General features: G+C 39.7%; 1 protein-coding gene across 2 annotated transcripts in view; it reads left to right on the forward strand.

Annotated features, from left to right (window-relative positions):
- The window catches only part of plcd3a (phospholipase C, delta 3a), a 38,402-nt gene that overhangs the window by 9,551 nt on the left and 5,367 nt on the right, over positions 1-23,484 (forward strand). The window contains exons 2-10 of one of the 2 annotated variants that reach the window (XM_085271909.1): positions 13,087-13,213; positions 13,731-13,895; positions 17,681-17,909; positions 18,747-18,876; positions 19,410-19,635; positions 22,342-22,543; positions 22,637-22,781; positions 23,002-23,154; positions 23,239-23,391. In XM_085271909.1, the coding sequence (XP_085128035.1) occupies positions 13,760-13,895; positions 17,681-17,909; positions 18,747-18,876; positions 19,410-19,635; positions 22,342-22,543; positions 22,637-22,781; positions 23,002-23,154; positions 23,239-23,391 (1,374 nt within the window). In that variant the 5' untranslated portion in view covers positions 13,087-13,213; positions 13,731-13,759. The remainder of the gene's footprint in view (positions 1-13,086; positions 13,214-13,730; positions 13,896-17,680; positions 17,910-18,746; positions 18,877-19,409; positions 19,636-22,341; positions 22,544-22,636; positions 22,782-23,001; positions 23,155-23,238; positions 23,392-23,484) is intronic. The other variant, XM_085271908.1, reaches the window with a different exon arrangement.

The raw sequence follows: 23,484 nt of genomic DNA on the forward strand, positions 1-23,484 counted from the left end.
CAATTACTGAGGAAGTAAATCCAACTCTTTTTCTTAATATCTTATAAACAAAATAGAGTATTAAGTGTTTTATTGGTCAACTGAAACAGGAAGTCCAGTTAGCTGACAAAGAACAGCACAAAGTAATCGAAACAGGAACATATGAGGGAGGCACTAACAAGCTGACACAGTACAGCACAACAATGAGCTAAGAAAACCATAAGGGATTAAATATGCACGTGGGGTAATCAGGGGTATGGAAAACACCCGTTAACACAGCTGAACCTAACTGAAGAAAATGAGACAAAAGATGCAAAATTAAATAAAACACACGAGAAACTAACTAAATAAAACGAGGAATAACTAAACAGAGGCTCTCTAATGCAGAGATGGGGACTAGACAAGATACAGGAAACGCACCAGGAGAGGAAAATGTGAAACTTGGGGGATTACTGATAAACAGACTCCGGATCATGACGTTAAACTCCAGGAAGATAATTATAACAACCCAGAATGGGGCATAATAATTGTTTTATCTGCAGTGGTGTAGTGGTTGCTGGTTTGATTCTTGCCAGAGATACAAGTTTTTTGGGGTTGGCATCCGTTTAAGAACTCTGTCAAATCAAACATGTGGAGTTATCTGCTGTGGCAGCCCCTAGTGGTAAGGGGGTGGCTGCAAATAACAACTTTATTTATCCTAAAGTCGCTATAGGCCAAAATTGTGATTGAAAGCAAAGACCTTAATAAGTAAAAACAGTATGCAGAAACAATCTCTTATAAATTCAGCTCTTCTTGCATGTTTAGTGAAAACAGAAATGCAGAATTTTAATGTTTTTGCAACAGTGTGTAAACATGGATCCATACTTCTGCAGTGGCACCATGTTTAAACTCTGACACTATGCACAGACTTGTTTAAGCATTACTGAAGTCTGAAACTGTATCTGCGCCTGAAAACGCAACACTGGCATTGCTATATTTGAGTGTCCCACTAATACTTAATAATAAAGCAAGTGAGGTCACCCAAGTAGACTCACCACCACCACTTGTTGTCATAAATTTGTCAGGTGACTGTCCACCCACCATGTTTTAGCCGCTTTCACATCAAAGCGAAAACACCGAATAGTTTCGCAATCTGCAGGTGGGACTGACCTAAGTTCAAAGGTTTTGTATCATGTGGTGTCACAGGACTGATCCGCCTTCCTCGTTCAAACATTTCTCACTCACAGTGAGCCAAAGTGACGAATGTGGCCTGAGAGGCAGAGATTTGTTAGTTTTGAGATAATCCATGTTTGAATCAGACTAGCGCAAACATGGATAAATAATATTCATTGCCACAGACGTCCCCACAGGGGTTTTGGGGGATTTGATTTCAGGGAGAGAGTCTGCGGCTGTTGGCAGCGCTGTTAACGGTGGTACACAGCAATTAGTTTCTTGTGTGAGCCAACAGCCTGCATAAGCCAAGGATTTACAAAACAACATCCATGATGAGTTTCAGTCGGTTTAGACCGAAGAGATGGGACAATTTCACACGTTGCATCTACAAGATGAATGTAAACACGATCGTGAGCTGAGGTGATGTTTTCGGAGGCCGCTGCAGGGAATACGTGGTATCTGTTTGGTATCTGAGTAAACTCAGCTGTAAATCTGAGAGCTTTACATATGCTTTATGTCTGCGATTGTGGTCAACAACATTCCCGGCCAAACAGGTCACAATCAACAAGGTTATCATCTGTTATTCGGTTTGAATGGTCAGGTGTTTAGAAGGATTTAACCTCAGTGGGATCTAACTGAGCCCCAACATACAATAAATAGCATCAGTTGTGTAACAACAGACACTTATTCCGACTGTGTATGTGACTAATAAAATTTGAATTTGAATTTGATTGTGAATAACCTTTTTTTTTCTAAATAATCACAGCTCCGCTGTTTTTGTGTGTGCAGGCTCACATTGTAGCAAAGAAAAGTATTGCCAGTTTATTAGACAAAAGGTAAAATATATACTGACGTGTTCAAGCTAAAGTCAGCTCTATTCAACTCCATTCAAATTTCAATTTTTTTTCAAGTTGTGCACTGTCCAAAAGAAAATAGGAATCCCCTTTCCCTTCTACCAAACCATACTGCTCTCAAAGTCTGGTTTTCTCCTGCCTATGGTTAAGTCTGCCAACCTCAGGTTGGAAAACAGTAAATCAACAGTAGAGGTTTGACTTTAATGTGGCTTAAAAATCACGATCATAGCCTTGTTAATACGCATTGCAACCTTAAATTGTGCTTTGACGGCATATTTAACCACATATTGGCAAATAAAATGACAGTTTTTTACAAAAGCTCATTTATTTCTCAACATTTTTTTAATATTTTACTGGAATCCAGATATTGTTCAGAGCGAGTCTAGTCGCACACAGTGAGTCCTGCTTACTGTGTGGTCATAACTTGCTTATTAATGAGCAAATAAATGATGTTTCATTCATTATAAGAGACAAAGAGAACGTTTGACTAAAAGCTGTTTGTTTTCGACTGAATGCAAAGAGGCTGCTCTGCTTTCATGTTCAACTCCCTGCTGTCCAGAAACCATTGGCAACGATTCTGCATTTCCAAATAACACTCACTTTTTTCTACTCAGTCCTTTTTTGGGGGGTTGGGGGGGTTCACATCAGGAAATTCCACAGAGAGTCCCGATTCCAAAGAAGAAAAATACGGTTTCCAACTGATCATTTTTCTTCTTTTGAGCTGGAATCTCATCATTTTGCCTAAACACTTTTGATTTTGGAGATGCAGACTGGATGCCACTGTTTGCCTCCTAGAGGGGACAGCTGTGCGACAGAGCTGAGAAACTTTAATTGGCCCGTATTAAATCTACAGCCCCTATACTTGTCTATCTTTATGCGAGAATCCATGCTAGCTGACTCTTGTGACTGCTGCTATGCTGACAGAAACGTGAACCGTGTCCCGGGAGGAGCTGGTATGTGGGCCTGAGTGAAGAGGACTCATGCAAGCACAGTGCACTGACCAGCTGATATAGTTATTTGGATTTTAATCCTCCTTTCAACGTTAAAGCTACACTGCTGCTCACAGTGTCAAAGCACCCTCGGAGGAATCTCCATTGCTGAGTTAATTAAAATGTTAATTGTTTTCCGTTATTTGCTTTATCCACTTGCAAGTGGCACAGTTGTAGAGATAGATAATGTCAGTCTGTTGGGTTGAGACGAAAAGATCTCTTCTAACTATTCATTGTATTGTCATGAAATTTCATTTACTTTCACGTTCCCCTGAGAAGGAATCTTATTGGCTGTGGTGTCCCTTTCTCTTTCCTGCATGAACATTTGGTTAATTGACATTAAATATGTGATGCACACCTCTGTTACCTCCATAGGAGATGAACTGTGTTTTTCAGTCCTAGCTTTTACTGCTTTGACTGAGGAACTCATTTACAGGAGGCAACACTTTTTAAAGCAATGCTCATTAGTAGCATCCCTCTTAAGTAGGCTTTTAAAAACTCAGTGTACAGTACAGCGTCTGGGTTAACTGTCCCAGACATTATTATTTCAGCAAATTATAAATACCTGTCTAGCCATAATTTTGGGATTATACTTTTTCAAAACTACACAACATCTTCTTAACTAACCTTGTATTTTGGATCGTGTCATCCCAGACATTCTCTTGGCTGCAGTTTTATGTCTTCTTCCTGCCGCATTATCACAGTTGCCTTTGCCAACTGGAGAAATTGCAGATGTTGCTCCTCACTGAATGATCCTTGAGTACTTTTATTGAAAACCCTTTATTTCTAAGAGAGTGCCACTGTGCCAGTATTATCCTAAGAATGCCTGATTTGAAGTGGTACAAATATTTGTTGAGCCAATCATGTGGCAGTGATTGCATTATAGTCTTGTATACACGGTTAAGATAACCCCCCCAAAGGTCAAACTGAGCATCAGAATGGGAAAGAAAGGTGATTGGAGAGATTTTGAATGTGGCACAGTTGTTGGTTCCAGACAAGATGATCTCTGAGTATTTTAGAAACTGATGATCTACTGTGATTTTCTGCACAGTAATTCCTAGTTTTTCCAGAGAAGAGTAAAAAATTTCCAGAGAGCAAGACCAATGCATGACATTATCACGTCAAAATAGACAAATCTCTGAGTAATGTTTCCAGAAACTTGTTGAATTGATGTTATAACTAGCATATAGGCCGTCACAGGCCCGGCCTGGTATTAACAAGGTGTACCTTGTTAAAAGTCGGCTCATTTGTATGTGTTAATTAGCCAAACTTTACTAACTACCAAAATATAACCGGTGTTTAGTTTTCATCTTTATGCACAAACTCTAGCAGTGCTTTAAAGTTTGGTGATTTGGAACTACTTCAGCCAGAATAAGCTAAGCTTTAGCTTCTGTAGATGTCAGCTAGCTGACTTGTTTACATGTACCTGCTGACAAAACCCACTCTCAGTAAGCGCCTCTTTTTGATGGATATCTGGACTCTATCTTGATTTAAAGATAAGGTTTAACAGTTGTACTTTTTTAAAACCTTTTAAATTGTCAGTGTTGCCTCAGCGGGTTTTTTTTTTACTCCGAGTGTGCTATTACATTAGGCTTATCAAGCAAATTAGCATACTTTTTCTTACAACATCATCATTAAAATCACAGCTTTAATTAATGACTAAATATCTGTTGGTAATAGCTCATTAGCAAAAGGTAGCAAATCAAAATGGCAAACTAAGACAGTAAACATGGTAAATATCAGTAAACACTGACATTTGTGAGCATGTTTCGTACAATAACATTAGAACTGGGGCAAAAACACTTCTATGCTACAGACTTTTCAGCCTCTTTTAAAATAGTACACCAACATGCTAAACCGAAATGTTATGAAGAGGCTTTTCAGAAGTACACCAAACTGTACCAAATTTCTTAAATCTGTGGATATGGCCACACTTGGGGACTTGTAGCTACTCGCACTTTGCATTGTGGGCAGATAATAAAATTATACAGGCAGTAAAACAAGAATGTGGCTGTAGCGGGAGAGGGAATAATAAAAAGTGAAGCAGGAGGTTGAGAGAGAGCTAGTTAAGGCTGTTTGGGTAGCTTAGCGTGGTCACTGACCTGCAGTTAATCAGGTCCTTGTGCTGTGCTTGTGGGAATGCCTTGCATGTGGTAACAGCTTGGAAAAACAGGCTTGTTATGGACGGCCTGGCAGGGGGAGTTCTTTGTTTTCAACCCTGATGGGGAGAAATCCATGGTTTCACCCAGTGCGCTTTCAGGGATAGGGAGGGAGTGGAGGGAAGTTTCTGTTTGCTATAACTTTGGGGGTCCATTACTTACTCCAGAACTTGGCACTGACACGATGAGGACTGTGATTTAAGAGCTAAAGAAACAAATCAAGCCCTTTCTTTAGACATGAACAGAAAAGACTAAAGCCTGAAGAATAATTTGAGCAGTGAGTGAGAGCTGGTTTTGGCTGTTTCCTTCAGCAGTACTAAAAGGGAAGGTTCCATAAGAGAGCCCATTTGTTCTTGCAAAAGACTAAACATGCCATGGCTGAATGCTGTTTAACACCTGTGTTAGTTGCATTACTATTGCCTAGTAACGCAACTAACCTATGCCTATTCAATAGGCTATTTGCAGCAACCAAGTTCTTAATAGGGCTGGGCCATATTATACCGTTCACGGTAATACCGGTATAATGTTAGGCAACGATAGGAAAATGAAATATCGCGATAGAATGGGAGTAAAACGCGCATGCGCAGTGCCTTTGTTTTCATACACACATGGCCGATTGTTGAGTGAAACAGATGAACCAGAATTGGTTTGTAAAAATGGTGCAACTTCAGTGATGTGGAACTTATTTGGTGTTTGTCCGTCAGATACACGACAAAGCACATTTTTTTGCAGAACATGCAAGCGGCCGTCGTTATTGTCGTATTTGTCGGACTAAGATGCTCTTAAATCTGGGAGTAATCTGGGTCCTAAACTCCGTATGCTTCAGGTCAAACAACACTGCAGCATCACTGAGCGTTAAAAACTGTCTAAATTCTTTCATCTTTAATAAAACGATCAGCATTGCTGCTTTACCAGGTGTAACTATAAAGTTTAACTTCCAGGCATCCATGAAAACAAAAGTTATTACATTTAACGGAGTTAGAAGTTAGCAGGAAGCTAGCGGAAGTTAGCTCGCTAGTTTTGCTAGTTACCTAAGCATGATATTGCATGTTCTGACTGAGAGATTTCTGAAAAAAATGAAATGTACAGCTCTGCTATCACTTCCAACATAAATGAAGACAGGAAACTAAACAGCAGTGACGTTTGTAGGGTTACTGAAGTTGGGCTAGCTGGTATATAATGATGTGCTACGTGATCGCTAGCGACACAGCTATGTTAGCATAACATAAACAGTGAAGCTGGAGGACGAACACTAACACTTTTCCACTTATAAAAGTTAACGTTAAGGTTCTTCATGGTTAGAGACAAATGCAATCGCATGGCAGGATGCTGTAAACGGACCAAACTTCAGTCAGGAGAACAACTGAGATAATCCATCCACAATACGAGGTTAGTCATTAATATACTGCAACATGGGAATAGAGCAGCTGCCAGAGAATTCAACATTAATGAATCAATGGTACAGAAGTGGAGGAAGCAAGAAGAATGAGTTTAATCAAGTTTGATTTATCTGACTGCTTTGTTTCGCTTAATGTGCCTTATAATCCTGTGCACCTTATGGTCCGAAAAATGCGTACTGCACACTGCAGTTTAATGTTGCAAAGCACCTCTTTTTAACTTCAGTGGATATTATACATGGTTATGCTCAGGATATGTCAGCCCATTTCTACTGGAAATGCCTTTTGGTTAAACTTTCAGCAAGGAATTTGCATTTGCACTGTTACATTTTTATAAAGCTTTAATGTACATAAAAACCAGCTTCTTGTTTAAGTGAAAATAAATGGAAGGTTGTCTTTTTGCGCTAGTAATGTTGTGGAGTTGTATTTTGTCTCGCATCAATTATATCGTCGGTTATATCGTTATCGCAAATTTTCAAATATATATCGTGATAAATATTTTTGGCCATATCGCCCTGCTCTAGTTCTTAACATAACTTTTTAAACCAGTTAAACCAGTTGTTTGAAGCATTTACATATTCAGATACATTTACTTGATTAAGAACTGTTAAAGTGAAAGTCAAAACATTTTCAAACCCTCCCAATGAGAAATGTAACAACTTAACCTTTTAACCTCACATTTACTGAAATGATTAACTAAATGAGAAAGCAGCAAAGTCACAAACATGCATAATTTAAAGGAAACACTCCTTACTACTATAAATACATAAAAAAAAAAACCTGTTGAAATACACAGTGGAAAAGTATTTGACCTCGTCCTGATCATCAAGCAAAATGTAAAATTAGACAAAGATAACCTGAGTAAATACAAAATGTTGCTTTTAAATGATGATTTAATAATTAATTAATTAATTAAAATAAATCTATCCAAACCTACTTGGCCCTAAGCATAGCTGGACTGGCCATCGGGCATACGGGGCATTTGCTGGAGTTATTCTGTCTTTACGCTGTCAGCTGCCTCTTCTTTGCTCATTCTTTGCTCATTCTTTCCCCTCCCTCTCCTGTTTCTACTTCAATGAACACGATCATGAAACTGATCAATGATCAGCTGATCAGCTTTTCTCTCTTGTTTGTTTATCGCCCACTTTGCGCCAGAAAGAGGAAACCAGCGGATGTCGCGCTAAACAACAGCTGCACGTTTAAGCTTGATCAGCTGTTGTTAGAATTTGTTTAATATTAATTTCAAGTATCAGCTGATGTTTGCTGGAACCACAGCTGTTAAGCTGCTGGTCATGATATCGGTTTGGATACGTGGTGAGAGGGAAACATGAAGATGAAACCAGGAGATGTCCTTACTGAATCATCAAGCTGAACAGGTGATGGACAAACAGGTTTACCTTTTAGGTGACACGAATGAGTTAAAGGGAAGTTATGAACTGTTTCTGAGAGACAAATAACACCAGGATCCTTTTTTACGCTGACAGCTGGTAACTATGCAGGGGCGGATCTAGCAAAGTTTTGCCAGGGGGCCAGGTAGGGCATTAACAGGGAAAAGGGGGCACAAAGAAATATGTTCTTATTCTCATTTAAAATGTCTTGCTTTTATTAAATAATTATCTGAAGATTACAACCAAAGTTTTTATCTGACGTAAAATGTATAGAAATCATACATATACCAACAAGACAGTGTCCATCACTTTCACAACAGCGTCTGTTTTCATTCAAAGGCTTTATGGCTTTTCCTGTAATACCTGGGGGGCCGGTCTGTAGTCAAAATGCCCGGGCCAATTTTTTGTTCCAGTCCAGCCCTGGCCCTAAGTGAAAAAGCAACTGCTCCCGGAATCTAATAACTGGTTGTGCTACTTTGACAGGAACAACTGCAATCGAGCATTTGCAATAACTGACTGAGTCTTTCACGTCACTGTGGAGGAACTTTGGCCACCAGATTCAGGTCATGAACTGATGGCTGGATTTCATCTTTCAGGATTTTCTGGTAGAGAGCAGAGTCCAGGGGTCCATCAGTTTTAACAAAGCAGCCTCAGCCCGTTATACTACCATGATGTTCGTTTTATGAAATGCTGTTAGTTTTATAGCAGATCCAACAGGACTCATACCTTCCCGAAATGTTGTCTTGTCTGTACACAGAATATTATTTCCAGTCTTGGGGACCATCAAGATGTTTTCTGTCAAATGTGAGACAAGCCTGTGTGGTTTTCACCTTGGAACTGTCCCATGGATACTATTTTTGCCCAGTCTTGTAGATCATGGTGTGATAGGTTGCTTTTTGAGATTTTCTTTCTTAGACTACTCTACTTTGTCAGACAGGTTCTATGTAAATGATTTTTTGATTCACTGGGTCTGGTTGTAGTTAGGCCTGTGTTATATGTTGCTGTGTGGCATCCAGAGGTGTGGACCCAATATGCGGGACTCAGATGGAGAACTGAAGCTGACAGCAGCTTTATTGCTGAATATGCAGGAAACAAGGATACAAGGAACTTAAACTGAACACACCGGGGAACACAGGTGAACTAAATCAGGCTAACAAGCAAAACTCAACACAACACACATAGGACGAGAGGCAGGAAACAAGCTCCAGACACATAAACTTGATCCAGGGAAGAAAATAAACAAATGGAGACAAGCCTGAGGGGATACGGCACTAAAACGACTGGACACGGAGAAACCAGACAGACAAGGGGACACGACTGGAGAAACAGACAGGGACCATGTGAAATAAAAAAACAGGTGATGAAGTAAACAGGAAACAGAAATGCAGAGTAGACACAGACAAAAGTAAACAAATACAGAGACGGAGACTGGACACAAACAGACAGAGAAACAACCAAGGAAACAAGACTAAGACAGAGTGGACAAAAAAGGGAACTGACTCAACCAAAAAAGGGACTAAAAACTAGAATTATAAGCACTGGGTGGAAAAATACTAAACACCAAAGCACTAGGCAAATAAAAAGTTATCATTATAAGTAATAATCACATATAAATCCAGAAGCGAATCAAAAACTCACAAAACTCAAAACACACAGATTCTAACAGTCTACGTGTAGCTCTTGAAATAATTGAATTCACTTTTTCAAAACATAAAGTTAATCACAGTTCATTCATGGTTTAATGAGAGGGGCAGACTACTTCATCACATAGGGTCAGGTTGGTTTGGATAACTTTTCCCCCTTAATAAATCAAATCATCATTTAAAAACTGCATTTTGTATTTACAGGGGTTGTGTTTGTCTAATATGAACAATTTATTGATCTTAAATTTAAGTGTGACAAATGTGCATTTAAAAAAAATACAGAAAGAAGGAAAATAAAAGATGAAGTGGGCAGTTTTCACACTCTGAGCCCTCTGTGGGTCTCTCATATTTGAACCTTCTGAATGAGAGTGGAAAAACTGCTGTGTTTTCTGCTTTGTAAACAGACACTGCTTCAGCCTGAGCTGTGGATTTATTTTCATTCCCAGTTGCTTCTGCCATTAATGAATAATTTAGTCTCAGATAAGTCTTAAAGTCTGTTATGCTACAATAAAGGGCCTTTAAAATTTGCAATGCGTTTTTTCTTCATTGATTATATGGCCTGACCAGTTCCACAGCCAAGTGGTGATATATGCTTACTATCTAAGGCACCACTGAAATTGTGAATCTTGCATCTCCAGTGACGTTAATAGCGAGGAAACACTAATACGAGCAATACAGCTGGACAAACATTTTCACAAGCCGTCCATACTCCAGCTGTTATAGCAGCTTTCATTCCTGCTGCCTTTTGGCCTGCTCCTGCCCCCGGAGAGAAGTAAATCTACAAACTATCATGACTGAATTACATCTCATTGATCAGCTTTCTTTTAAACTGACAGTGGTTTATTCACCCTAAAGAAAACAGATAAATACTACTAAATGATAAAGTCATGGTTTTTTTAGATGATCCATGAACGCTTGACTCACACGCCAAATGCACCGGTCATTTTTTCCAAGGTTTGTATATATAACACAGCCCAAGGTTTTGGATATAAGCAAAGATGCGTTGAGCATATTTGTCCAAGTATTTGTTCAAGGTCAGTTTTCAAGTAAATAAGATGGCTGAATGAAAGGCAGGCATTTTTAAAACCAGCAAACACTCTCAAGCTCTCAAAAAGCTCAAAGGATAAACAGAAAAGGACTGAATAAAGCAGATAAACACGAAAGCAACTATAAAGTCACATTTTTTAAAAAATTAGGTGATGACATCTAAGTACTGAGACACATAAAAAAACCACATTTTATTTTACAATATTTCTGAGATTATTTCAAGATGGAGTGATATTTTAGTCAGGCCCCAATCACAGAGGCCTACAGATCAGTCTGTGACCATCTAATAGGGAAAAATGCATGTATTGTGCAACCAGTTGGCAAGCAGCTGGTGGGAGTTGCTAGTGTTAATTTGATTACAATGCTATACCAAAAACCTCATTTTGATTGCTTTCACTAGCAGTTTGCTGTGGTTACGGCAGTTTGGGTGTAAGATGGCAGCTTGTCTGTAAACACAAACTGCTTGCCAAGTGGTTGTGAAACTGTAATTGTGTTGCAAATTGGAAACGGACACCATTCACCTTCAAAGTCAAAGCTACACCTGTTGCAATGTGTTGGCTTCAGCGCTGACGTGGAACTTTTACTCTGGAGGTGAACGTTCTACATTTCTGGTTTCCACCACACTTTTTCAAATTTCACTACCATTTAGAGAGTATTTGCAGACAAATCAGCATCTTTCATGCAAACCACAGGTAACCACAATTAACTGCTAGCAACCAAAGCAATCACAACAAGGTTTTTGATAGAGCACCCTCTATCAAAACAACCAGAGGTTTCCAAAAGGTTGCCAAACACTCTCTAGGCCTAAGTGACTGATGGGTAAGATAGCTAGGCATGCTAAAGCTGCAGAAATGGCACATACTACAGTTCTGAAAATGTAAACAGTGGTTTAGGTTGAGTTAAGTCTCCAATGACTTTGTTTGGGTTTTTTAAAAAAGCATATCCTGTGTTATCCTCTTAATTTTCATTTACTCCAATATGAGGCTCAGTGGATTGCATGGATGTAATGAACATTTAGTCTCCCTAGTTATAAATGGGGGAAGAAAAAAAAGTTCTTGAGGAAATGGTGTGCGGACAGATTTGTTTGCTTTCACTGCCAGCGCTGCTGGCTTACTGATTTGCTCTGCAGGAAGAAATGAGCAAATAATAAAACAAGCGATTTAAAAAGAACAGGCTGTGTTTACAGGGCCAAAGGCTGATTGCTGTATGTAGCTGAAGTAAAAAGATGAGAACTGCCTTATTTTTTTAAAATGTTATTTTAGTATTATTTTAAAACTCTTTTATGCAATATCAAAATTAGCGACTTTTGATCAGTTTCCACCATCACAGTGTCTTAAAGCATGTTCAATCATCCAGGTAAGTAACTCCCAAAAGGTTGATTCTGTTCACCTGGTCGTTGCATTTTCAGTGTGAGAAATGTTTCATCACTCATCCAGGTGACTTCTTCAGTTTCAGCGGACTGAAGGTTTCCCCAACCTTGTAAACAGTACACGGCACAATGACTGAAACTGATAATTTGCATATTAATGATCAAGGAGCTGACCTCACAGCCCATTGTTCAGTCAGAGGGCTAGTTTCAGTTATTGTGCAAATGTACTGTTTAAAAGGTTAAAAGTAATTAGAAATATCACAAAGCAGAGTAGCCACATGTGATTAAATTTTTTACACCTATTAGTAATGCTGATGAATCTATGCTTCATATGCAGTCAGTTTTAAAATGAGGTTCAAATATGTTTTGCAGCTCCACACAGAACTTGTTGGGCAAAAGTTATTCAATAATTGTTCTTTTGATAGTAACGGTTGTTGACCCCAGGATATGTCTCTACACTCCTTACATGGAATGACACAAAATTTTGTAGACCCTTTATGGCTTATTGTCACATTTGTAATGCCTCTGGCTGAATGTCATGAAGTGTACTTTAGAGGTGATCCCTTTTGCTTCATCTAGGTCAGACTTTTGATCAAAACCGATGAGATTCACATCAAACACGGGCAATGATGTCTTGAGCTTTTCACTGAAGTTAATGCATGTTGCATGCTAACAGTACGTACCCATAGTTCACTTCATAAATCCACTACAGACTCACATGCATAATTTGTGACTCTCCATAGGGTAGTTTTGTCTTAATTCAAACTGCTAATTGTGTCCTTATTGGAAATGATGATAACAACACACTAGCTGCTGCATTTAGCAAACATTTAACACTTGTCAAGCTACTGACCAAACTCGTTAGATATTCAGTGTAGAAGGTTGTGTGCATAAACTTTAAACAGCAGCACTTCAAGCCCTTATAGAAAACTTCTTCTGTCAGTCTTGATGCATAAACATAGTAAACATTATATTGTTTGCGTGGGTTCTCTGCAGGTACTCTGGCTTCCTCCCACAGTCCAAAGACATGCAGTTAGTGGAGTTCGGTTAATTGGTAACTCTAAAGTTGTGAACGTGAGTGCAAATGGTTGTCTGTCTTTATGTGTTAGCCCTGCGACAGACCAGCAACCTGTCTAGGTGGTACCCTGCCTCTTGCCCTAAGACAGCTGGGATAGGCTCCAGCCCCGCTGCGACCCTCAAAAGGATAAGAATGGAAGAGAATGGATGGATGAATCTGTAAGCACTGTCATTTTGTGCTAAGCACTTCAGTTAAAGCATTGCACTGTCATTTGTCTAAAATTTCATAAAAGTATGCCCTGTGAAGCTTGACTCACTAAATAACTGTCAGAAAAAAAAATCATACTTATTGAACCTTCTGACAAAAAAGAAAGAAATGAGATATCAGTTTGCATATGTGACTTTTAATTTCAGTATCAGTTTTACTGCATCTGGCGTTTGTGCAATCTATTGCCCAAAAATGTAATGTGCAATTAATTTTAAGTTTTGTTGATGATGATTTAGAGGTCTCAAAACACTGACATAAACTCCTGTATCAAATATAATATGTTTGGCATTAGAGTTAAGGAACTTGGGAAAACAGATGTGCACTTATGAACCTGATTAAACTGATCAAACAATAGGCATGTATGTGAAGACAAGCTGAACTTAAGTTGCTGATGATGCATTTGCACAGTGTCAACCAGAGTCATGCATGCATTAACAGCTCTGTTTTGTGAATGTGTGTATTCTCCAGGGCTTCATGAAAATGAGGACATACGCGTGATGATGGCAGGTTCCAGCATGCTGAAAGTTCGGTCTACAAGTTGGCAAAGGAACCGAAGCATGCGGCTGCTGGAGGACGGACTCACCGTGTGGTGCGAGTCCAAGAGCTCCCGCAAAGGCAAAGCCCAGCAGACATGTAAGTTTGTCTGAAATCCAGCTTTATGGTCAGAGTACTCTGTAAGGAGAGCTCAGTGTGTGGCGGGGTGGGGGGCTGGCTTGAGCAGACATCATGACCTAATGAAGAGGAGAAGTGGGGTAGTTATGAATAGGAGTTGAGGAGGAAAAGGAGCTTTGATTGTGAGCATGAGTGAACTAATACGATAAATAGAAAGGAAACTTAAGTAATGGAAGAGTGTACGTGAGAACAGCGCAAACTGAATTATATTTAAAGCAAGCAATGTAAGCGTCCCGCCATTAGTCCAATAGAAACTGAGATGTGATTCAGTGCGCTCATTCAGCCTGCACATTGTTTGGGGTTGTTGAGCTGCTTTATCTTGGCTCTGTCTTCTGCCCTCTCCCCTACTTTGCCCATTTAAAGACGGTTCTAGTTTCTCTGGTAACTGAGGAGGGTAATCATGTGATCTGTAGTGGTTATGACTTACCAATTCAAGCTTCCTAATATACATTTAATAGTCTTACTGACACTTAGACCTCCGACAGAAATGGGCATGAGCTCTTTGATGGGATCAGTTTATAATTTACCAGCGCATAAAACTGGATTTAGCTTCTGAGACTGAAAAGTAAAGCCAGTGCAGAAATTTCTTAAATGTGCATTTATTCCTTTAGTTTCAGAAAGCATTAAGATTATTTTAAAGTCCTCAATAGAACATTATGGTATCAGTAGCCTAATTTAAGTATTTTTTTAACAGAAAAAGCATGGTATGCTTCAGGGTGTGACTAACTTGTGATAGGCCCTTTAAATATCACTCCAGTGATTGTTTGACATGTGGAAGGAGAGTGTAGCTGCTCTCTAGAAAGTCAACACAGAGGAAACATGCCTGTAGGTTACCCTGGTTGAGAGTGGTAGGTCGAGATTCCCCCATGTTTGAATGTTTCACCTTGAAAAACAAACGTCAAGCTAATGATCAATGTCCAAGTTTAATTGAATTGAGTGTTTTCTGTTATAGCGTGTAAACAAAACTGATATTACATAGAATCCTATAGACTCAACTCCCACTTATGCAAGTTTGGGCCTGTTATCACTCTTTGCACAAACTCCTTAAGGTTATGTACACAAGGTGAAAAACAAGATAAGTTATAGTTGGAGGTTTGCAAGTTGCTTAAGGGTAAAATTAAACTGCAAAAGCAGATGAGATTGTTTTGGGGGTTTTTTTTGCTGTTAATATTTATTTTCAATTCTTTTAGCGATCGGACCTCCTTGAGTACCTAAAGCATCTTTTGCAAAGCACCATTTTCAGTAATAAAATAGTGGGGAAGAAGTTAGTAGACTTTATACTTAATTTCACAGCTCATCCATTATATTATGTAATGTTATTATAATGCCTTGCTTTTCAGCCCACTGTTTTAAACAACTAGTCATGTAGTAGCTATATTAGGATGTTGTGCCAAAGCACACAGGGGAAAGATAGTAATGTCTTTTATCTAGTTATTCAGGGAATCAATTCATGGATGTCAGCGCAGTATGTAGGACACAAATCTTGTTCAGAGCGCAACTCTTCTGTCATGGCATCAGAGGGTTGGACTGATGGCCTAAATTACCGAAGCACAATTCCTGGAAGAGTTAATGAAAGTAAAAGAGCAAAAGAGACTTCGCAGCAGCATCTGTTCAGTCTCCCATTCCATTTAGGTCTTTGTAGCTAATTCTTTCTGTTGAAATGAAAATTTACTTCAAGGTGGAAAGCTTTGAGCACGTAATATGAGATCAGCTTTGTTTTCTCCCTTGTTGCCTGACCTTTGGCTCTCCCACCTCTGTGCTGTTTGTGATCTCCACCCTTATGTTAGAATGCAGTTTAATCCTAACCCTTGCCGCTTGTCTCACAGCGTGTGTGGTTGGGCAGGTTTGTGGGTCAATGGGTGTGAAGGCCGTTTTGATTGTGCCAGCCATGCCGCAAATAGACACAGAGCGGCCGAGCTGCAGCGTGTAACACTCCATAGAATGATGACATCAAGCAGCGTGAGAACAGAGTGACCACTTAAGACACTGGCAGGCTGCTGAGGACCAAATCTCTGTACGGGATAAAGGTCTGGCTCTCTTCCCTCTTTCTAGTCTCCCAGGTCTGATTTGATCTAATGTCTGAAGTTCAGGGTTGCGTGTGATCCTGGCGTAATATACACCACCTAAAACTTCACACTACACATAGGCACACACCCACATGTATATGTTACTTTTACCATGGCTCCGAGATGACCACAAAGGAAGAATGCGGAGTAATTTCGAAGAGGTGGATTGCAGAGGCTTTTATGACCTCTAGCAAGAGAATGAGGTTATTGTCAGAGAATACTTATTGCCCAGCAGGCATCTCAGTGCAGAAGCAGAAGAGCTCCTGTGCTGAATAAAGTTCTAGTGTTAGAATAAACTAGGAGACACTGTGTGTTAGTGTCAGCCTGTTTCCTCCCCTTGTTTATAGTTGTAAATCTGAGGTTTTTTCCCGGGCCAAAAATGAAGACTTGCAGTGCAGTGCACATATGCTCTTTAGGATGTTGAATTGTTGAGATTCAAAATGTAAAAATGCATATGCATATTTTGGGGAAAAAAACGCCTTTCCCCTTTTTGAGCTGGAAAAAATAAAAACAAATAACGTAAATCCTATATTTCCTTACTAAAGTACAAAGAGCATATAAAATGTTAAAACTTACAATGCTTATGAATTTTTAAGTTTTGAAGCCAACCCCTTGTGAATATGGGAGTTTCTTCTTCTTCTTCTTCTTCTTCTTCTACTTCTACTACTTCTACTATTTCTTCTACTTCTTCTTCTTCTTCTACTTCTTCTTTGGAATGCCAAAAGCTTTTAATGACTCACTGGTCTGAACTGTGGACAGACTGGATTCACAACCGGCTTAACAGAGTGATGTTGTGCAGAATGCAGAACATGTTTGCTACCGTCATGCTAAAATAAAAAAGACCTCGTTGCTGGTTATTTATATTCTTTTTAGGTGTGGTCCTTTGGGTGCAGATATGTTTTGGGGCTGTCTTAATATTATGATGATGTGATGTACCGTACATCCAGCTGCTCCTTTATTTCCCACACCCCTCCCATTTATCCCAGGTTGGAGCTGGCAATAGGACACTACTTTTGACCCCTGGTGGTTGGGTTTTGTGTTTCCTCCTGATTGTGAACATGTAGGGCAAATGTGCTATTTGCTGTGCTACGGAAAATGTATTTACGGTAATTGAGAAATCCCTTAATTATTTTTTACTTTTAGATTAAGGAAATAGCCCATTTGAACTTTGCTGAATATAATAATTTTCTTGGTAATTCTTAGTCAGGCAGGTGGAGAGCCGCTGCAGGTGGCATCCACACAACCTTTTGAAAAATAATAATAAATAAATAAAACTTTGAATAAATAGGTTTTAATTTTATAGGGAGGGGGGGGGGCACAAGACAAGATTTCATATATATTTTGCACTATATTTTATCTGATACTGAATGGCCTCTAGCAGCACAGTTAGATTTCTTTTTTTCATGTCTCATACTTTAAATGAAGCCTGATTCTCAAGCTGTCAGTACAGGAACCTCACACTGAAGGTCTAAGTCATTACTCTCATGTCATTTTTTGTTTTTTTTGTTTTAAAATTAGTCTGGTGACGAACATGTGTGGATATAATATGTTTCGCAGTCTCATTAATGTGTCACTCGCATTCTCTAAAAACGCCTCACACTTGACCTTTAGCTGCTTCTTGTGCAACCATGGTCTCCTGCTGAAGCAGTTTACTCATCGATATTATCGCTCCTGTCCCAGTTGCAGTGACGGAGGTGGAGTGTGTGTGTGAAGGCTACCAGTCGGAGGCACTGAGGCGGCTGTCTGGAACCCTACCAGAGAACCAGTGCTTCACAGTGGTCTTCAAAGGAGCCAGGAAGAGCCTGGACCTGAAGTGCCCCACTGCAGAGGAAGCTCAGCACTGGGTGCGAGGTCTCCGCATGTTAAAGGAGCGAGTGGCCAGAATGAGTCAGAAGGAAAAACTGGACCAATATCCTGCCCAATTTCCAATATGCTAGAATAAATATAGCGTAGCTGAGGCAGCATTGCTATGGTGACTGACTCTGCTGTCACATGCACCGTCCTACGTACACAGCATAGCTAAGGTGAGAGGTAATTGCTCGACAAAAAAGCCCTGTCTAAATATAGGCCTGCTATCACTCTTAATTATAATCTCTCATAGCCAGAGGAAAATAGCAGTGTAGTGTTCAGGTAGAGTATAAGATCTTCCCCGTTGCTCTGTTTGTTTCTCATTTTGTTTTCATTGTGAAATAAAACTCATGTCAAGTGCAGCAAGTGCTTTTCACTTAATGTGGCTGTGCAAGGACACCATAAACTGTCAACGGGTTAAAAATTGACATTGAATTGTAAATGGCTTTTGCTTTAATGGTCCAACACAATGTGAAAAGCACTAAATGCATAAAGATGAGTCAGTTGCTGATAGTTATCGTGTCAAAAGGCTATAGCATTATCAGTCTGGAAAAACACTAAGAGACAATTCCAGTATCTGTTTTGGAAGATGATGCTTTACTTGACTCAGTTTCAAATCAAATTCATGTACCAAATATGCATTTTGTCCTTTAATTCTTGCTAGAAAGGGTGAGTATGAAAAGGAAAAATACAGACCCTTTCAATAACAGCAGGATAGAATAAAAAAGAGATCAAATATAAGAAAAAGGAGGTTTAGCAAAAATAACCTCCCTTGGGAAAAGAGCAGGTATTAAGTGGATTTATAACAAATAAAACCCAGTAACATCCCATATAAAAGTACCGTCTTAACAGTTTGACTCTATGCTTTAGTCTTGCTTGATTTCTTAACTCCCTACACTTGGATTCGGGGGTACCTCAAGCGAGCAGATCAGAACAACGACGGCAAGATGAGCTACGATGAGGTCAAACGGCTGCTGCTGATGATCAACATTGACGTGAGCGAGCAATATGCCCGCTGCTTATTCAAGGTCAGAGTCATGTGATGTTTTAGTACCTGTATGCTCATTAAACTGCAGCACTGAGTGTAAAGAAGTGAGGGAATTACAGAGCTGTAGAGTTGTTGCTATCTGGTTAAGGAGGTGTCATTTTACTCGGACACCCTGGAGTCCAGAGTCTGTGTTCAATTACCAACCCCAGCAGCAAGCCAACCACCAGCCTCACTCCACATCTTTACCCCCTCCCTCTTATCTTCCCCACAACAAATCACGAGCCATTTATTTCTCTTTTGTGCAGGGATTACTACCTGCTATGTCCCTCACTTCACTATTATGGCAGAATTGTTAGTGTTATTCTTCTTCTCTGTGCAGCTTACAGTGCAAAGAAGCATGTTTTCAACATAGGTGCGCACAGCTGCGTTGAATTATTATAGAGGTGCTTTTCCCACAGGGAGTTTGATGCACTCCCAAAATAAAAGTGAACAGCCTTTGATATTGTCTATTTTCTTCTCTGTGTGTTCACTTTCTTGGCTCTTTTTAACACACACCTTTTCTGTGCATCTCAGCGGTGTGACCAATCTGGCGATGGCCGCCTGGATCACACAGAAATTGAAGAGTTCTGCAGGGAGCTGCTGCGACGGCCTGAGCTAGATGCCGTGTTTAGACACTATTCAAGTAAAGGTAGCGTGCTCTCCACTGCTGAGCTGCGTGATTTCCTGGGAGATCAAGGGGAGGACGCGTCGCTGGATCATGCTCGAAGTCTTATACTCACCTATGAGCTCAATGACCGGGGTAAGTTGTAAAAGCAGTCATTAAAGGACTCAAAGGAGGAACCCAAAATATTTATATATAAATACATTCTGAATGTGACTTTTGATGCCGTCTCCATACAAAAGAAATAGCGATTTAGCCTATCACCATAAAATCTGAGGCACAATCCTGCTGCTGTGCAAAAAAAGCAATCCAGCAGTGAGAGCTCGTTGTTTTAAGAAAGAAAAGTTGTGCTTTGCTTCGCTTTTCTTATCACTGAGTTATTATAATTCAGCCATAATGACAGTACTGATTATACTGTATGTGCACTCACTAACCATTTTATTAGGGATGCCTTCTTAGTACCTGTTTCGGCCTCCTTCTATGTAGCATTGATTCAAGAATGTTCAGGAAACAATCCTCATTTTTGGTCATGATGACATTCCTGCAGATCTGTCAGCTGCACATCCAAAATAGAAATCTCTCCTTCCACCACATCCTAAAGGTGCTCTTTCCGTGACTTTGAGAGTGAACTCATTGTCATGCTCAAGAAACAGTCTGACATGATCTGAGATTTGTGACATAAAGGGGCATAAAGGGATAGAAGTATTGTGTTTGAGAGAAACATATTACGGAAAAAAAGCTATTTATTTATTTTAATCTTCTGTCCCTCACAATGGACATGGGGTCATGTTTAATTACAGAATGAATGATATTGGTTCCATTTCTGAAAAAAAAAAAAGAAGGAAACAAATCTGAGCATTAAAACATCATTTTAACATGTAACCTATCAACATCACGCTTTTTATTAAACTTCATTGTGTACACCTAATACTTACCTCAACCGGGCTTTTTAGGTCTCATCACCCAAAGCATTAATAGTGATCAGGAATGGTATGACAGAGAGGCTCCTTGCATGAGTTCCTTAGATTGCATTATATATATCTATTAAAATATAGATTTAGTGTGCATATAACTCTACACTCTAAAAAAGCCTTGTAAACCTTGTATGTTTATAAGAGGTCTACATGAAACGGTACATTTGGAGCCTAGGTTATGAGTTGTGCCTGTTTGTAATTTGTTTATCTGTCTCTGGTTTGTGCACACCAACATTGGATTTCTTTTTTTCCTATAACCTAGTTATCTATTTTCAGATGCCCACCTGTTTGGTGGTTGTGGCCAGTGTTGTCCTGTTTACATGTCTCATGCTAAAAACCAACTTCAGCCTAATTTTGGTGTCATTTAAACTGAGTTGAACTAATTGTTAAATACAGGAAAAGTAAAGCTGAATGCATTTCTACCATATTATATATCATTAATTATGTAAATCAACAGGATAAAAGAAGAAATCAAACTTTAAGCAACTTTAGGCCTGATTCTCTTTCCACAATTTTGAGCTTTTTTTTCCTCCATCTGTCTTCTGCTATCTAAATGATGGACATGAAAACGTGAGGTAGTAAGTTCTGCTGTCCACTGTAAAGGACACTGAATAAGTTTTGTTCATGAAAACAGTAAAATTACTAAACATATCAGAGTTGATACTCTTAAACTGAGGAAACCTTTTAATTTTCTTTTAGCAATAATGTCATAACATCTGTTTAAAAAAATCAAAATTATCCCAGCTGTCATTTGGGAAAAGGCAGACTACACCCTGGATTGGTCAGTACAACTAATTCCCTTGACAATAATTACTGTAAACAAGAAATAATATTAACCACAAGAAGAATGTAGTTATGACTCAACTGTATGACAGAATTTAGTTTCAAATTAAGACAAGAAATTATTCCTTAGATTGGATATATATATTTAATAGAATATAACTTTTTATAAACCTCTTATGTTATTGGGGTGCGACCGTGGCTCAGGGGTTTGGGAGGCGTATCTGTAACCGGAAGGTCGCCGGTTCAATCCCTGGGCTCTCTGTCCTGGTCGTTGTGTCCTTGGGCAAGACACTTTACCCTACCGCCTACTGGTGTTGGCCAGAGGAGCCGATGGCGCGATATGGCAGCCTCGCTTCTGTCAGTCTGCCCCAGGGCAGCTGTGGCTACAACCGTAGCTTGCCTCCACCAGTGTGTGAATGCGCAAATGAATGAATAGTGGTATTGTAAAGCGCTTTGGGTGCCTTGAAAAGCGCTATATAAATCCAATCCATTATTATTATTATGTTCATGAGAGGTCTCAATAAAAAAAAAAAAAATAGTACATTTGCAGCCTAGGTTATCTGAGTTGTGCCGGTTTGTGATTTGTTTATCTGTCTCTGGTTTGTGCACACCAACATTGTTTTTTTGTTTTTTTTTTCTAAAACTTGGTTATCTATTTTCAGAGGCCCACCTGTTTGGTGGTTGTGACCAGTGTTGTCCTGTTTTAATGTTGCATGCTAAAAACCAACTGCAACCTAATTTTGGTGTCAATTAAACTGAATTGAATTCAACAGATTGTTAAAGACAGGAAAAGTTAAGTTTGATGCACTTATATCATAATATATATTATTAATTATGTAAATTAACAGCATAAAAGAAGAAATAATACTTCTGGCAACTCTAGGTCTGATTCCCTTTCCACAGTTTTGAGCTTTCTTCCTCATGCTGTCCTCTGCTTCCTAAATGATATACATAGGCTGATATGTTATGCCATTTCACGTCTTCCATGTATCCCTGCTTTCTTTTTACTTGTTTAAAGCCCTTCGTTATCCTGTTAAATCCACTTAAAGATTACAAATTGATGGAAATAAAATACCATTTATTACAGCTCAGAAGAACCTGCTCATGACACAAAATGGTTTCACCATGTACATGCTGTCTCTGGAGAATGATGTCTTCAACCCTAACCATGCCAGAGTTTACCAGGACATGACCCACCCCCTGGCCCATTACTTCATCTCCTCGTCACACAACACTTACCTTACCAAGGACCAAGTCACCGGTGCGAGCAGCACTGAGCCGTACATGAGGTATTGAGACAGAGAAGAATGCAACATTGGCCCTCAGTCAGTCTAGTGAGATATGTGCCTGTGGTTTCAAATGAATAAATCTGTCACTGTCAGGGCTCTAATTCAGGGCTGCCGCTGTGTGGAGCTAGACTGCTGGGATGGAGATAAAGGTGAACCCGTCATCTACCACGGGCACACACTCACCTCCAAAGTGCCCTTTAAGGAAGTCATTGAAACCATCGGTCAGTATGCCTTCAAGGTAAGAGATTTTGTAGCTTTCACTCATGGAAATATGCAGTTATGCGTTGTGCTTACAGCTGTGCCAACCCACTGCACTTCTTTTGGTTATACACCTGACTCTGAGGCAATCCTGTGGTATTTTGTATAGTATTATACTCTTGGGTTTTGCATTGCTATAATGTGATCTAATTGCATTTTAACGGCTTAGCATAAGAGTTTTCCTGTGTTTCTCCCTGCAGACGTCCCCATACCCTCTAATCCTGTCCTTGGAGAATCACTGTTCTGTGGAGCAGCAGGCTGTCATGGACAAACACCTCCGTAGTATCCTGGGCAAAAAACTGCTCACAGAGCCTCTCAGTGACCAGGCACTGAGAGACCTGCCTTCTCCCGAAGTACAACAACCACACACATAGAAGCACAGCTGGACCCATTTGCCTTTCTAATAAAGTAATTTATTCCAATGGCATTCCTTGCAGGAGCTTAAGGGGCGCATTTTGGTAAAAGGAAAGAAACACACTCCTCACCTGGGTGAGCTGGTGAAGAACAGCAGCTGCACCAGCTTCTCTTCGAGCTCTGAAGATGAACTAGCCAGCAGCATTAAGAGCACACCCATGAAGGATCCTGCAAAGGTCAGTTCAAGAAAGGCTTGTTATTGAGTCGTGGAAGCTGTTAACACAAACGCTTTAGTTAATTGACCAATTTTCTTTGCATTGCCTTTTCCA

The sequence above is a fragment of the Mchenga conophoros genome, linkage group LG4 (assembly GCF_057382185.1).
Source record: "Mchenga conophoros isolate Kocher_MC1m ecotype Shallow Benthic linkage group LG4, M_conophoros_male_GT1.1, whole genome shotgun sequence".
In the NCBI taxonomy this organism is placed as follows: domain Eukaryota; kingdom Metazoa; phylum Chordata; class Actinopteri; order Cichliformes; family Cichlidae; genus Mchenga; species Mchenga conophoros.